The sequence below is a fragment of the Polypterus senegalus genome, chromosome 9, assembly GCF_016835505.1.
Source record: "Polypterus senegalus isolate Bchr_013 chromosome 9, ASM1683550v1, whole genome shotgun sequence".
Taxonomy (NCBI): domain Eukaryota; kingdom Metazoa; phylum Chordata; class Cladistia; order Polypteriformes; family Polypteridae; genus Polypterus; species Polypterus senegalus.
This window is the reverse complement of record NC_053162.1, coordinates 11,383,270-11,398,919: the sequence shown is the minus strand read 5'-3', so window position 1 is coordinate 11,398,919 and position 15,650 is coordinate 11,383,270. Positions and strand designations below refer to the sequence as shown.

The 15,650-nt window shown below is 36.4% G+C and overlaps 1 protein-coding gene across 2 annotated transcripts in view; it reads right to left on the bottom strand.

The window, feature by feature from the left end:
• Positions 1–15,650, bottom strand: part of psmb7 (proteasome 20S subunit beta 7) — a 101,991-nt gene that overhangs the window by 64,594 nt on the left and 21,747 nt on the right. For both annotated transcript variants that reach the window (XM_039762697.1, XM_039762698.1), the window contains exons 4-5: positions 14,384–14,524; positions 10,085–10,200 (exon numbers count right to left, since the gene is read on the bottom strand). In XM_039762697.1, coding sequence (XP_039618631.1) covers positions 10,085–10,200; positions 14,384–14,524 — 257 coding nt within the window. The remainder of the gene's footprint in view (positions 1–10,084; positions 10,201–14,383; positions 14,525–15,650) is intronic.

Here is a 15,650-nt window from a genome sequence, read left to right as displayed (position 1 = left end):
TAGCGACTTTCTGTCACATGTAGATAGTAAACAAAGACTCTGATGTCACATTCCAACTTTTATCACACTGCGCGGTCCCCCCCCGCACTTTTTTCTGGTACTGCAATTCACGCATGCATTGCGTAAATTTCTGAGGACCTACTCAGAGGACGCGTCAAATGAACTCTGGAAATGCATGGCAGCCATGATGCATGCGCGTTCTGAGCACGAAGTATAAACGAGCCGTCAGATTGATAGAGAGGTCTTAGTTAACTTGCCTGTTACGATTCAGAACCCTTAGATTGATAGAGAGGTCTTAATTGGCTATTTTAGTTTTCAACAGTTGTATTTAGGTTCCAGGTGGTTAATAAGGAGGAACAAATGACAAAGGAACCATTAGCTCTCCAGCAACCTTGCTTCCATTTACACCTTTGTATATGCATATGACATATCTGTGTTAATAAAATGTTTTGAAATAAATGAGAGAAAAGAGAAGGATCAAAAAGTATACATATGTTCTAGATCACAAAAAATACTGCATAAAGTTCTCAGAAAATGAAAAATCTACAATGTCATAAGGATTTGTCTTGGAAAAATGAAAGCACTGACAAATCATATAATTGCACATTAAGTTTCATTATCTGCTAGTCATGGCTTGAAATTGGTTGGAACAACCTTAAGACACTGTTGCACTCCAGGATGTATCTGAGGACCCCTGATAAGATAATAAATAATGGCCACTGGGATATCTTGCTTTACTGCTGTTTGTATCCTTTTCCTTACTTATGCATTTTAATTATTTTACCTTTTATATTAGTCTTCGTCATCTCGCATGCCGTTCAGTTCCACAACCAAACAATGATCCCTGAAGTGTTAAGTTTTTATCAACAAGGAGTGGCGGTTATTTTAATAAATAAACTGTAGAGTGGAAAACTGCGTCTTTATCAAGCAACTGTTTTACGTGGAATTAACACTTTGTTTTTTGTTTTTTTTTAATTCTAAATCTTTCTAACATAATATTACATTTAAAAATGTTGTGCTTCAAATGGATGTGCAACTTCAGCATAGGATCTGCTGTTGACTAAAATTATAGAATTAGTCAGAATACTTTTGCAAAGCACTGTATAAAGTACAAAGTCTTTCCAAAACACTAAGTTGAAAGTTTTCATATATAAAGAAATCTAAATACTGACAGAATAAATCACAAATTCATACTCCTTGTACTACAAGTAAGCACATAGCATTTAAAATCTGTGCTACTGTATTATACTAGACATAAAATATTAGGCTCCCACAAAACATGCAAGTTAGGTAGGACTAGATTACACAAGATTGTTGTGACCTAATTTTGGTGTTATACTAAATTCTACAATTTCAATAATGTTCTCCAAGATCATGGAAGAAAACTGGTAGAATTCCAAAACAGGATCACTCAGTCACAGTACTGTTAATTATAATAATCTTAAGGTGTACCATCACAGCTTTTTGTCTTCATCATTGTTTATATGCCTGGGGGCAAAAAGAGAATGCACTGACGCTCAACCACTCCTTACCAGTATGTTTGTTAACAAGTTATATTTTACACAAAGTGGAGTTTTAATGGGACTGCACAATATATTATTTTTGGTTCTATCTGTAGCATGCAAGTAACAGTAGACTAAATATGAGAGCTTAAGATAAAATGATTTGATCACTTATTTAAAAAACTAATGTTTGAGTTCATCTTAAGGACCAGCAGCTAGAAAAGTACTCACTAGTAGCAAAAAGAAAATAGAAGTAGAACGAGGCAGAATGGGAGAACAGCATGTACCATGCCTTTCACACCCACTTTCCCAGGAATCATATTCTGCCTACAGTTCACTATTAGGTTGTTATTACATCAAGAAGTTTTACATATGCATTTCTTTTCCGAGGCTAGAGATCTACGTCGGCAATCGGAAGGTTGCTGGTTCGAATCCCGTAAACGTCAGAAGGGACTCTACTCCGTTGGGCCCCTGAGCAAGACCCTTAACCTGCAATTGCTCTGTCCTGCATATGATGTTAATCTGCATCGAGGTCCTCTAACTTACAAGGAAAACTTGTGGGTTGGTGGCAGAATTGGCACTCCAGCCACCATCAAAAACCTCACACTGTTCCAGTGTGGTGCTGAAGTGTCACCCGTTGCACTCAGGTCCCGATCCAGGTAGTTCGTCACGTGGTGGGTGCAGCAATGCGCTATCACTGCAATCTACAAACCATTGTTTCCTGTGACCAGAACCAGCTAATCCTGAAAGAATGGCTTAATGAGAGACTAATGTAATTAAAATTACAATAAAATTTTATTTTTTTACTTATAATATTATAATGGAAAATATGCCTTATTAATTGCTGGGCAATACTTATTTTACTGACTAACTGAACAGCTGACATTCTTTTAGGTGCAAGGATAATTTCATATGTATAACTCAAACTAATAATTTTTAGGTTTAAATACTGCCATATATTTATAACAATGCATTTATCAAAAGGTTTAAATATGTGCAAATGTAGTCAAATATCAAAGCATATCAATGCTTTCTCCTCCAAACAGAAGATATCAAAACAATTGTAACCCTCACTATAAACCACTGGAAATGTTAATATTACAAATGTCAGGGCACTTTTCATTACATCAGACAAGATGCAATCGCTCTTTAGAAAGACTGTTATTGATGCTTTGAATAAAATTCTTAAAGCACCGCAGTTTATTTTATTTTTATTTTTTTTTAATATTAATCTTCCAAGTAGGGCATTTACTTAACTAGTGGGTAGCTACAGTTAAGTATTGGTCCAATTCAGTCACCCACATGGCCCTTAGTGCCACCCTCACCTGATTCACATTCTAGAGCCTGCCACTAGATCTCTGCAGTGCAGAAAGGGCAACATTTAGGACCTCCTAATCCATCAGTGTCAGATCTGCCTGACAGAGTACTTATTCACACTTACTCATTGTTATTCAATTTGCTGCTTGTTCTGGGGAAAAATTTGGTGCTTTCCACAGGCCCATCGATTGGGATCATTTTTCACTCCTTTTCCTGGCTGAGAGGCCTGGTCTCTTGGTGGTACTGCTTGCTCTGCAGGCCGACGTTGCCAATGCATGAAACTCTGATTTATGAATATGAAACAGCCCTAGTATCAAGGGAACAGCTTGCGCCACCAGAGAAAGACGAAACGTCTCTTATTGCTCTTCTACAGCTGAACTGCAGCTACCTCGGCTGGTTTAATTTTATGCATAAATTTCATTAGAGGTGTCGACCAGGAGCTGTCCTAGACACTTTGAGCAACTAGACAATCTTACACAGTGAGCTAGGAGGAAAAAAAGATTCCACATTTGTCCTTTGTCAGCACAAACAGTTTAATTTGATGTTTTCACTCCTGAGTAAGCACCAAATATCTCTTAAACTCTTGAGATATATGCAGGAGAAGCTTTTTTTTCATGAGCAAGTATGTTTATACAGTAGCAGTTAACATTTAATAAATTATTAAATATGTAAAAAGAGAACTAATCACTTATGTGAACAGAAAATGATGATAAATGGACTCATTGTGATTTAATATCTCTGTTTAACAGTATTTCCACATAACTAGCAATTTTGTTTTCTAAAAATACAAAACATCATATTAAAAAATAAAGAAAATGACTAGTCTATGCACTGAAGTTTAAAACATATGTAAATAAACCAATTTTCATCTGATCCCTAATTAACATTTTGTTTAACTCAGCTTCTTAGGCACAGATGCAGCACATATTATTTTCAGTGTAATAAGTATTGCATCATTTGTAATTCTCTTGTGGAGCCCTACACTGTTTCCCCGTTTGCTGGGTTTTTCAAACATGTTTACTGTACAGCTTATTGAACACAGCTCAAAACAGAAGGGCGCATTCAGAAAGTGAAATGAGTCAGCGAAAAAAGACTGAGTGATGCTAACATCTTTTAAATATGTTTTTAGCAAAACCACAGCCAAATACACATAAAAACAATCGCCTTTAAATTATGCGACTTATACCAAAAACATTAATAATATCCTGCAATTTAGAACAAAATAAAAATAAAGCACACATAAGTACTCAACTATACTTAATGTTTAAGTTAGAACCAATGTAAAATAAAACCCAGAGGTATAACATGCAATGAGGAAGCATTTGATGAGATTTCAAAACTTTAATTTACAAAGAAGGCAAACAACAGACAAAAAGGCAAAAAGGGAATCTTGCTATGAGACTCAAATAGGGAGGCAGTATAGAGAGAGAGAGAGAATCTGTATCCTTGATAAAGTGCTGAAATTTGTGAATGAACATACCGGAGAAGCTGAAAAGATGATCCCAGTGAAGCCTGACCAAACATTGCCACCTTGAGGCTAATACATTTTTAGCTGGAAATCTACAAATTCAAATACTACTGAAGAAAAAAGAAATTGAAGAAAAATGAAAATAAGAAAAATTCTACTAGCAAGTGTGTTTCCCTTAAAGTACATAATAACCTAACCCACAATGCAATAGCATTGCATTAACTCTTAGAGAAAAAGAAAAAAAACTACAATGACAAAATTCCAAATTTTTTTAATGCAAAAAAATGTATTGCATCTGTTCACTTGCAAAGCATACCTAGCTGTGAGCAAAAGTTTGTGAATCTTTTAGAAATCTGTATATTAATAAATGTAAGATGTTCGCAATCTTTCACAACTGGGTATATAATAGCAAGAGGAGCAGCAAATCCATAAATCGGCATTGGACTGGTGATGGGACAAACGGGTATTTGCAGGGTTTGGTTATATAACCCTATGAACTTTTATTTATTGTGCAGATTATTCCACCTGTAAAAGAGGTTACATTTTCACAGAGTGTGAATGTTCAGATGTCAGTTCTGACCTGGGAAATTTTCAAGTGATAACGCACAGTGGTGGTGCCTCCGATGGGAGATTCCAGTTGGGCGCAAACTAAGTGCAATTGAGAAGATGGCTTTTCAGTTGCTGCATTCAAGAACTGGAAGAACAGCTACAGTGGGTATAGAAAAGAGTCATCCCCTTCAAAATATTCCTTTTTTTGTTTTTGCTTTACAGCCTTAAATGAAAACAGTGAAATATCACAGCTACAGTTCAGAAAAAATGGACTGGAGAAAAATTGAATGTTATAGACTGCATTAAGTAAGTAAAGCTGGAAAAAAATATTGGTTTGTGTGTGTTTTCATTCAAGGCTGTAAAGCAAAAAAAAATAGGAATATTTCAAAGGGGGTGACACTTTTCTATACCAACTGTACATTATAGTTGGTAGTTGTTTTGTGAAGAATTCTTGAACATTACAACATACCATAGAAACCAAAGCCTAGGTAACCATAACAAAAAAAAGTTACATACAGAAATTAAGTTTTCATTCTATGTATAACTTTTGCTGCGAGTACCAGTGAGATCACTCAGGACAAGGCACATCTTCATAAAAATAGATCAAACCGACGAGAGGCTTACGGAGTTAATTACATTAGTAAACTAAAAAAAAGAAAAAGTAATAAAATAGATTTATAATCAGTAAATGCTGCAGGGAGCCCAAGTCTTTCCCTGTGAACACTATCACGAGTGTGCACACAGAGAACACCATGTAGCCCTACCCAAGGTAAGCAAATCAGCACCACAACTGCCTCTCTTTTGTTCTCACTCGACAACCAGAGGGCAACCCACACGATGACCGCTCAACATCACATCCCGTTTTGCCACGGAGGTCCTGCCTCTTCTGCCTAATGGGATTTTTAAAAAAAAGCGTTGCTGGAAGTCCATGTTCATTTCTGTACTCATTATGGAGCAAACAGCAGTGTGAACCCATGTTGCAAGAACAAACGTCAGACTGACGGATTTTTTTTGGTACACTTGTTTATTTACCAAACACTGAACAGGGACCCAGCTGGTCCCCAACCCTGCATTATTTCCCCATTGTCATTCTTATTTACAACATGCACACAATAAAAACAAAGGACTCTCGTTTCCATATGTTCTTCTACTTTGACAGCAAATTGTAATAAAACACGAAACAAAAAAAAAAACAACTTTGCATTCATACAGTCGCCATTAATAACACATATTGTCTATCATCATGGAGGTTCACCAGCCCCTTTACTTTCTTGGGTGTCTCAGTAAACTGCAGGCGTTTCCATTTATGCTCACCAATGTCAAGACTGAGAGCACAACATTGTGAAACCCTTGATGAGGGTGGTGAAAAAACACAGAATATTACTGGAACACAGCTCCCTTCCATTAGAGGCTTATACACCAATCAGCCACAACATTAAAGCCACTGAGAGGTGAAGTGTTTAACGTTGATTATCTGATGACAGTGGTAACTATCAGGATATATTAGGCAGCAAGTGAACAGTCAGTTCTTGAAGGAGATATGTTAGAAGAAGCAGGAAAAATGCGCAAGCATAAGGATCTGGGCCAAATTGTGATGGTTAGATGACTAGATCATCAAGTATGCAGTGGTTAGGATCTGCCAAAAATGGTCCAAAGATGGACAACTAGTGAACCGACAACAGGGTCATGAGCACCAAAGGATCACTGATGCACATAGATACCAAAGGCTAGACCAGAGCTACTGTAGCACAAATTGCTAAAAAAACATAATGGTAGCCGTGAGACAAATGTGTCAGGACAGCTTGCTGTGTATCACCGAAAGTGGGCATGCAGGTGTCAGAACTGGACTATGGAGCAACGGAAGAAGGTGGCCTGGTCTGATGAATCGTGGTTTTTTTATGTGTATATAGGCAGGTGCATCGTTTAGCTGGGGAACAGATGGCAGCAGAATGCACGAATGGAAGAAGGCAAGCTGGCAGAAGCAGTTGGGTCCTGCCATTCATTTGGAAGTTACTTTGACACACAGCACCTTCTTAATGATTGCAGCAGAACACAAGTACCCCTAACATGGCAATGGTATTCCCTGATGGCTGTGGCCACTTTCAGGAGGATAATGCCACACTGCAAAAATTGTTCAGGAATGGTTTGAGGAACATGATAAAGAGTGCAAGGTGTTGACTAGGCCTCCAAAATCCAGAGATCTCAATCGACCATGTGTGGGATGTGCTGAGAAAACAAGTCAGAGTTGGTTTTCTGGCATGAGAGAGACCTACATAACATTAGGCAGGTGGTTTTAATGCTGTGGCCTACTGGTGTATATTTATGAAAAAAACAAACTCCTTTATTAAAGCAGAAAAGATTAGTTAAAACATCAGCCATCTTGCACTGTCTATTTTCTCCCTCTTATATTCAGAACCATTAGCATGTCACTGGATTAATGAACATTTTTAACCGCTTGTAATAAGGACACTCTATACATATGCTTACTCTGACAACTGCAGGAGTGGACCTGATGTGTGTATTATACCTACGGTCAAGTCTGTGTGACACTGCAAAGTAAGAATCTCATTCTTATCATTAGAATACAAGGTTCTCCTCTTGTTTACTACACAAATTTCATAATGTAGTAACAAATATCAAGAATTATGAACAGATCCACACATTTAATGTAGTGAGCAACAGACCAGTTGATCCTGTATATGAAATCAAATTCTGAATAAGGTAGAGATTTTGAAAGAAATCTTTTACTGATAAGCTAGTACAGCTAAGCTAGTATATAGTAAATTTAAAACAGGCTCTATCACAAAATATCAAAATCAGTTAACGAAAACGAGAACAGAAATAAGATTTTCTGTTGATCTATTAGTTTGTCTTTGTGTATGGTCTTATATTTGAACTTTATGCAACAACTGAGGATAGCCCTTTAAGAACATTCTCCATAGTGATGTATGGTTCAACCCGATTGGTGAATTGACGCGAACAGGAAGTGAGGACAGGAAATAGCAGTGTCCAGTGTGGTGTTTGCTTGGTGGTAATTACACAAAGTACTTTTATGGTTCAAGGGAGGCGAATATCTGTAGTTGAATGTGTCTGAATAGCAGACAAGATGAACACCTGTATGCACAATTAATCATTAATGAATCTGTCATTCATTAATAAATGTATGTGTAAGAAAAATGTATACTAAAACATTAAACCTGTATTTACTGAACCACCAGAACTTTTACTTATACTGTGAAATGGATTTGGGCCATATTGCCAGCTTCTAAATGAAGATAAAAATATAGCTAATGTACCTATTTTATAATTAAACTAGCAACTTGCCGCGCGCTATGCTGCGCGTTGGATGACCACAGTTGAAGGACTCAAATCGTAAGGACCTCTCGTCGGGTGTCTCATTGGCACGCTTTTGTCTTTCTTTCGCGATCACGGCGTAATCTGTCTTCTCTCTCTGTAGGGGTTTTAGTTGCCTTTCACAGCGGCAGAGACGCGTCATTGAGCTAATCTGTGTGAATGCTGAGTGTCCGTTTCTTGCGAGGGACTGGGGCTTTTCTACGGGGTGGCTACACAGCCAAAAGGAACGCGGAACAGGACACAAGACACCGTGCTGGGCTTTTATTATATAGATTCTAACACCCTCTACAAAAAAATTGGTAATTCCTGCCAGCAGTTTTCTTCTTTTTTTGTTGCATCTGGACCTAACTTTTCCATGCACAGAATAAGTGGCACTCCTCATATTCTATATGTGCCACTTCTTTTAGCATTCTGTTGCTTGTGCTTAAGTACCAACATAACACACTTGATATATAAAGGTTTTGTCTTGTCCTTGTAACCACTCGTGCACCCGCGTTATTGTTGAACACTACATGCTGAGGGGTACTCCAGTCACTAGTGCAAGTTTCTGTGACTCTCTGGAGACCAATGTGAAGCCTGCTATTCGATCCAAGTGGCGGGGACTGCTGTCTCCAGGGGTCCTATTGCCTCAAGACAATAACACACACACTGCCAAGAACACCAAGGCTTGTCTGGAGAAACTGAAGTTTGATTTATTGCCACATCCTCCTTATTTGCCAGATTTGGCACCATGGAATTTCCACCTTTTCGGACCGTTAAAAAAAAAAATATCTGGGTGGTCATCGATTCAAGACAGATGACGACATGAAGAAAGCGGTACATGAGTAGTTGCGAGGACAAGATAAAACCTTTTAATTCTGCTGGAATCCAGGCAGGTAGTGCAAGTGCATTAAGAAGGGTGGAGGCTACACTGAGAAATGACAGCATCAGTTTTACTAATGTTCGTTCCATTTTCTAATAAATCCCATTTTCTAACTTTAGCATGACTCTCCCTTGTAAAAAGATTAGTGAAATCGTGCAATGTTTTATGCAATGTTCATTTTTCTTCAAATTCGTATGTCATATGGTATACATCGTAAATACTTTTTTCGTCTTTATTACGAGAATACAACGATACTCGCATGTCAACACAACCAAGTAAAGGCACATACGTCAAACAAAATACCTTATATACATCCACTCCACTAAGAACATCAGTAGTTTATTTATGTGTTAGCAATAATAAAGCCTATGTAAAGGAACACACTTAGAAATTGTCGTATTCCTTCCACGTATTAAATTAGACACTGATGATACTTCAAAAAAGTAGATGCCCATTCATGTCGCATAGATGAAAATTTCCAATAGTTTTAGCATGTACTGTAACTATAAATAAATCTTAGGGCCAGAGTTTTGACCATTTTGGAATACACCTGTGGACTGACAGAGAGCAAAGCAAGCTATTGAGGAGGGTTTGGGACACACCCCCCTTAGCAGAGTCAAAAACTCTAAAATCACCAAATTTCTAATGTAACTGATACAGGTATCTTGACTCTTTTTTGGCTGATCTGGGAATAAATTAGGTTCAAATCCTGAAAAAGTGTGACTCTGAGCAAGTCACTTCACAAGCCTGTGTCCCATTTGGAAAATACAAAAAAAAAAAAAGAAATGCAATAAACTGTATCTCAAACGTTGTAAGTCGCTTTGGATAAAAGCAGCAGCCAAATCAATAAATGTAAAAGTAAAATTAATCAATCAGTATCACATACCAAAAATTGCTTGTAATATTTGACACAACCAGGCAGTGACACACATTAAAAGTAACACTTGAGTTATACAGTATAACTTCCACACACACACACAAATATACCAATAAAGCCATTCACCAAGAATAGGGAAAATGAAAGAAACTCACCCATTGTAACATAAGGTAGCTTGTCGGTAGAACCATGTGGGTAGATGCTGTATAAGTGCGGTCCGGTGCAATCTACTCCTCCAAGAACAAGGGCTGCACCAATATAGCCTTGATACCTGCTCAAACAGTCACAAAAAATGAGAATCCAAATTAAGGAACATGTATATAACAAATAATTGAATGTGTGACATGATTACCTAGCCAGTGATGCCACAACCCACACCAGTAACAACTTTATTACACAAATCGGGTATCAGCCAGATGCAACTGACCTACACTCGATACTCCTTCTTAATCAGCCCAGTTCCCATTTAATTTATACCATGTGCAAAGCCTGGCAAAAAGGATAATTTACACAAAAAAAAAGCAAAAATCATTTGTTAGCTTTATACTAAGTTTTCAATTCAAAAGAATGTTTATGTTAAAGCAAGCTCCTCAGCTGTTTGTAAGACGATTTTTATAGAGATAACTTTTTTAACAATGTTTTAGTAAAACTACCCGTGTTTGGGGCACTGCGAGCATAGGACTAGATATCCAATATATCAATTAAGTGACATGAGTAAATTGAGCTTTTTTTCACGTACATTTTGATATTGTTTTCTCTTTGTTTCACATTGGCCCTATTGAAGCCTATCATCTCTGGGACTTTATCTCCAGACTCCCAACAAACATGAGATTAAACACTTTTCTTGGTCATTATTAAAAACAACAGAGGGTAAGTAACAGATAAAAAAAAAAGTTATTAATTTTGGGGTGGAATATTCTTTTAAAGTGATACTGTTTAACTGATGTAGTCTGAAATTGAAATTTGAGCCTTTTAACAAGGCTTTTTCAAAAGTATAGACTAATATCAATCGTCTTTGTGCAAATATAGCATTAAAATTGACTACCATACCTGGAAAAATGTGGTGTTTATTTCAGAGGATGATAAACTGAGGTATGTTATTTATTACAAACTTGGGAAGAATTTCACATTAATACTTTTTAAATAAATATCTACTCTTTTTACATAAACAGATCCAGGTGTGATTGCTTGCCTAAAGAAAAACCATTAGAAGATGCATGTTACCTTGCCTACAGAAAAATGAATACATGATGCAGTTATCAAGAGAAAAGTACACTCAAACCTCATTTGTTCCTTGAAATGTCTGTCCCAGAGCAACAAACATTGTTATTTCTTTTAATGAGTGCTGCTGTGCCTGGAAAATTATGACTCCGTTTTGTGTAAAACGGCTTTGTTACATCTGTTGGTAACCTGCATGGATTTAGTTTTGTTCCTCGTGGACATGAACAACATGTGCAGCTCTGCAACAAACTTTCAGCTGAATTCAAAAACTGAAACTGCAGACTGACGTTTAATTATCTTTGACATATCACAAACATATTAAAAAAGTGTGAAAATGATGCCTGTGACATTGTCAACTGGTTTTGATCAAAAGTTTAGGAGCTTGTGTTAATCGAGTGTATTTTCTAAGGTGAGCTGTGAATAATGTGACTACAGGGGCTTCTAGCTCTATGGGAGCAGTGTCAAATAAGCAAATATATATATATATATATATATATATATATATATATATATATATATATATATAAATTATCAGAAAGTAATAAAGTATTAAGAAAAAAAACCCTAGTCCTAAATTAGTTCTGGGAAAAGGTGATCATCTTCCCCTTATAAATTGACAAATTACATGGTATGGTCTGCATTGCAAATGTTAAAGATCACTACTTATCATGTTCTCCTTCAGGACTAGCTCCCATGTTGCACCACACCATATTGCACTCCTGTTTAGGGTGCTGGAAAGAGGTCACCAGACCTTCTCTAGGACATTGACTGGTTAATAATTTTAGCTATAAACCAGTCTTGAGTGCGTTCCAAGGAATCTAATAGGTTTTACACAAATAGTGTAGAGGCAAAAGCTACCTGAAACCAGTGACGTGATAAGAAGTTAAGAAAACAGATGGAAATTCTTTGGTTGGAGGGTAGAACTGCACCCTTTGGTGTTATTTTTTTATTTTACTCACAAAGGTGCATTCATACATTCTGAGCACACCTACAAATCAGTGGCATAATTTAAGAAAATGCAGCAGGGTAGGAAATGATATTTTTCATATGAGGCATGTTTTGCCCTCACTGACTGAAGTCCAGGAGCATTTCTGTCCCCCCTGGCCATTGAACCTTACTCTTATTCGATGTTAATTAATGTTGATTTATTTTGTTTTATAATTGTGTCTTTCATTTTTCTATTCTTTAATATGTAAAGCACTTTGAGCTACTGTTTGTATGAAAATGTGCTATATAAATAAATGTTGTTGTTGTTGTTGTTGATGATAACTGATTAGGAGCATTTTGTTAAACACTGAAAATAAACACTTTACCTTTTCAGAATTGTGACTTATTTCATCTCACGGACAGATTACAAATATACTGTGTAGACTTGTTTCCCTTTAAAAATATAAGGAATACATTGATCCAATCAAAAGAAAATATGTTTCATGGTATATAAAGCTCTGAATAATCTTTCACCCTTGTGTATTTTGGAATCCCTTGTCCCCTTACTTTCCCAGTCGTTACCTTCAAATTATCTTAACACTGGTTTGCTTATTACACCGAGAGCTAAGCATAAAAGAAGTGGTAAGGCAGGCTTTGACTGTTATGCAATGAAAATTTGGAATACTTTACGGATAGTTACACAACAGGCTAATACCATTGGTCAATCTAAGAAACTATTAAAAACCCACTTTTTCAATTTGGCCTTGTTCTACTTCTGACAGACAATCCTTCTATATAAAAGCGGTCGGGATTGTCCTTCTGTCCCGTGAGTGCTACCCAGGTGCGGAGTTTCACACATGCCCCGTCCATTTTGCAATGCACGATGGGATTTGTAGTTTCATTTTTCCAGGTAAAAGATGATTTTCTACTCCAGACTGTGCGATATCTTCATCTTCTTTCTTTCTATATAAAATCGGTCGGGATTGTCTTTCCATCCCGTGAGTGGAAAGCGTAGCGGTATTCCACTTATCACAGACTTACTACTTGCAGTTTGCGGTACGAAGCGACATGATGTGAGCAGAGTTCTGGTGCTCCCATCGTTCCCTTGCTTTTGTGCGCGATGCGCTGGAAAAATAGACAAAATGATGTCTCTGGAAATAATTACAGTTGATGGAGTACAAATGCCTCACCGCGTAGTAAATATAAGGGGGGTTCAAAAGGGCGACCTCAATATAGAAAAAAAGTTTAAACTTCATCACAAAAATAACAGAAACTACGAGTATTAAAGTAATCCCGCTCAAATGCAATATAACCAAATTAATGAGTTTGTATAAAATATCAAATTGATCTACATATTGAATTGCCTTAAGAAGTGGTCAACTTAAAAGTCGGTCATCTTAAAAGGCGGGTCAGCCTAGTAAAAAATATATGCTGTAAATACTAACTATAACATCAGCTTTAAAACACTGCTATATCCATCAAGTAGATACCCAAATATCATTTAAGTAAACAAGCATTGGCATTCAAAAATATCAAAATACAATGCAACGCTTGAATTTTAATGAACAGCAGATGTGGGGATGCCCCTTGTGTAACAACAAATGAGGGTTTATAATCTTGTGGAGATTTCAGCGGAGGGTTTATAACAAACAACATATCACTAACTACCAGATTTATCTTAGCATATGCACATTCTTAATCTATTTAAGGTAAACCCGCAGAAAAATATAAAAATTCTAACATTATTATACATGTACTGAATTCCAAGATATTTATAAATATTACTAAGGTCATTACAGTAAACATTATCTGATGTGTGTAATTTCACTGGCTCATGAATGGAGCAGAAACTCTACTGCAATAACCACATGGCACTCTGGGTAATATTCTTAATGGCATAGGATCATTTATTACATACATGTAGAGATATTACTTTTAAGACATTAATACAATAACAGAAAATTAAATTCCATGTCTGGAATACACACATTTGAATTTCTGCATTTAAATGTGTTGACAAGTTTACCACAAATTTTTATTAGAATGGGTAAAATGGTTTTCAAACACAATTTAAGCCAGTATACTGGATCAGTTGGTATAACACCCCTTACTATATGATACTGTGTTCAAATGCACTTTTAACACTAGCCATAAAGCAGTTATCAAATTTGATACTATGTAAAGTATTTCATTTTAAGTTAAGGACAGGGCAGAAAAACAGTGGTAGTGAACTGCTTTAATTATACTATTCTTATATCCAGAACCAAATAGAGAAATATTGGCAAAAAGAAAAATTCTATAATTACCTAAAAAGCATTTGTTTCAGCATTCTATTTGCTGTAGCAACTCGAGGAAGGCGACCAGTAGAAAGTGAATGGAGTTCTAGGTTGGAAGATATAAGTTGTGTTGTCATTTCTGTATCAGCAGCAGTTCCTGCTCCACAGCAACTATAATAAAATTAAACAGAAATATTTAAGGGAAAAAAAAAAGGAAACTAGCCGAGGTAAAATCTCTAACTGTATACTGTTATCAAGCAACATTGTGATTAGAAACAACTATACTGATATATCATTATATGCAATTACTAGTAATAAAAGACATACAGTAGCTACCCATACCCTTAGCAAGCTCACTGTTTTAGACTCACAATAAGTTAAGAGTGTGCCTGCTGCATAATTAGATGAATGACATGATCAAATCCTGGATAGGTCATCAGCCCATCACACTGAAACTTACTTTAGAGCCTGAGGATGTAGGAAGAAAGCCAGAGACCTATTATTAATTAAAGGACACTTCTTTAGGTGATTTGGGATTTTAAAATGTGTGTAAGTATAAATGTGCATGTTTTTTTTGATTGTTTAGTTTTATTGAGCAGCACATTTTCAATTTTTTTACCTACGCTAGCATGCTAGCATTCTATCAGTAAAACATTTCATGCACTATGGAATACAACAACAAAAATCTTGCATTCCAGATACTGCAATTTCATTCCAGAAATCAATTCCATCAATATATTAAGATGTAAAACACTGAAGAGAGGGATTTTTGAAACACACAATGTACAATCCTGGCATGCCCATTGCCACATCAACCACAGACAGTGCAAGTCAACTAACACTGTTTGGATAATCTTTTCATTTTAACCTTCAGGTATGCATTAAGTCGAGATTGTAGAAGTCTCAACAACCTGATGAGGTTTCTTTAAGCACACGCTGTATGTAAGCTTGCTGCACATAGTCTTACTGGGCTCATAGATAAGCTAGACAGATATTACTTTATTTGTCCCAAGGTGTGAACTGAGCCGTTAAGTATCAGTAGAAATAAAAAAAAAAAAAAAAAGTATAAATCCACAGGGTAAATAGAAATAAAATCAAACAAGTCATTTTTATCCTGAAGAATTTTTAAGGAAACATTAAAAAAAACAAATCACTTTGATTAATTCATCACTTAGATATATGGACAGTCTAATGCTTTACCAAAAAATTTGGGGATTGGTCTCCCCTAGACTTTCTCATATACAGTACTCAGATATGGGGATGGACTCCACGCAGGGAGGACCCAGGAAGCGAACCT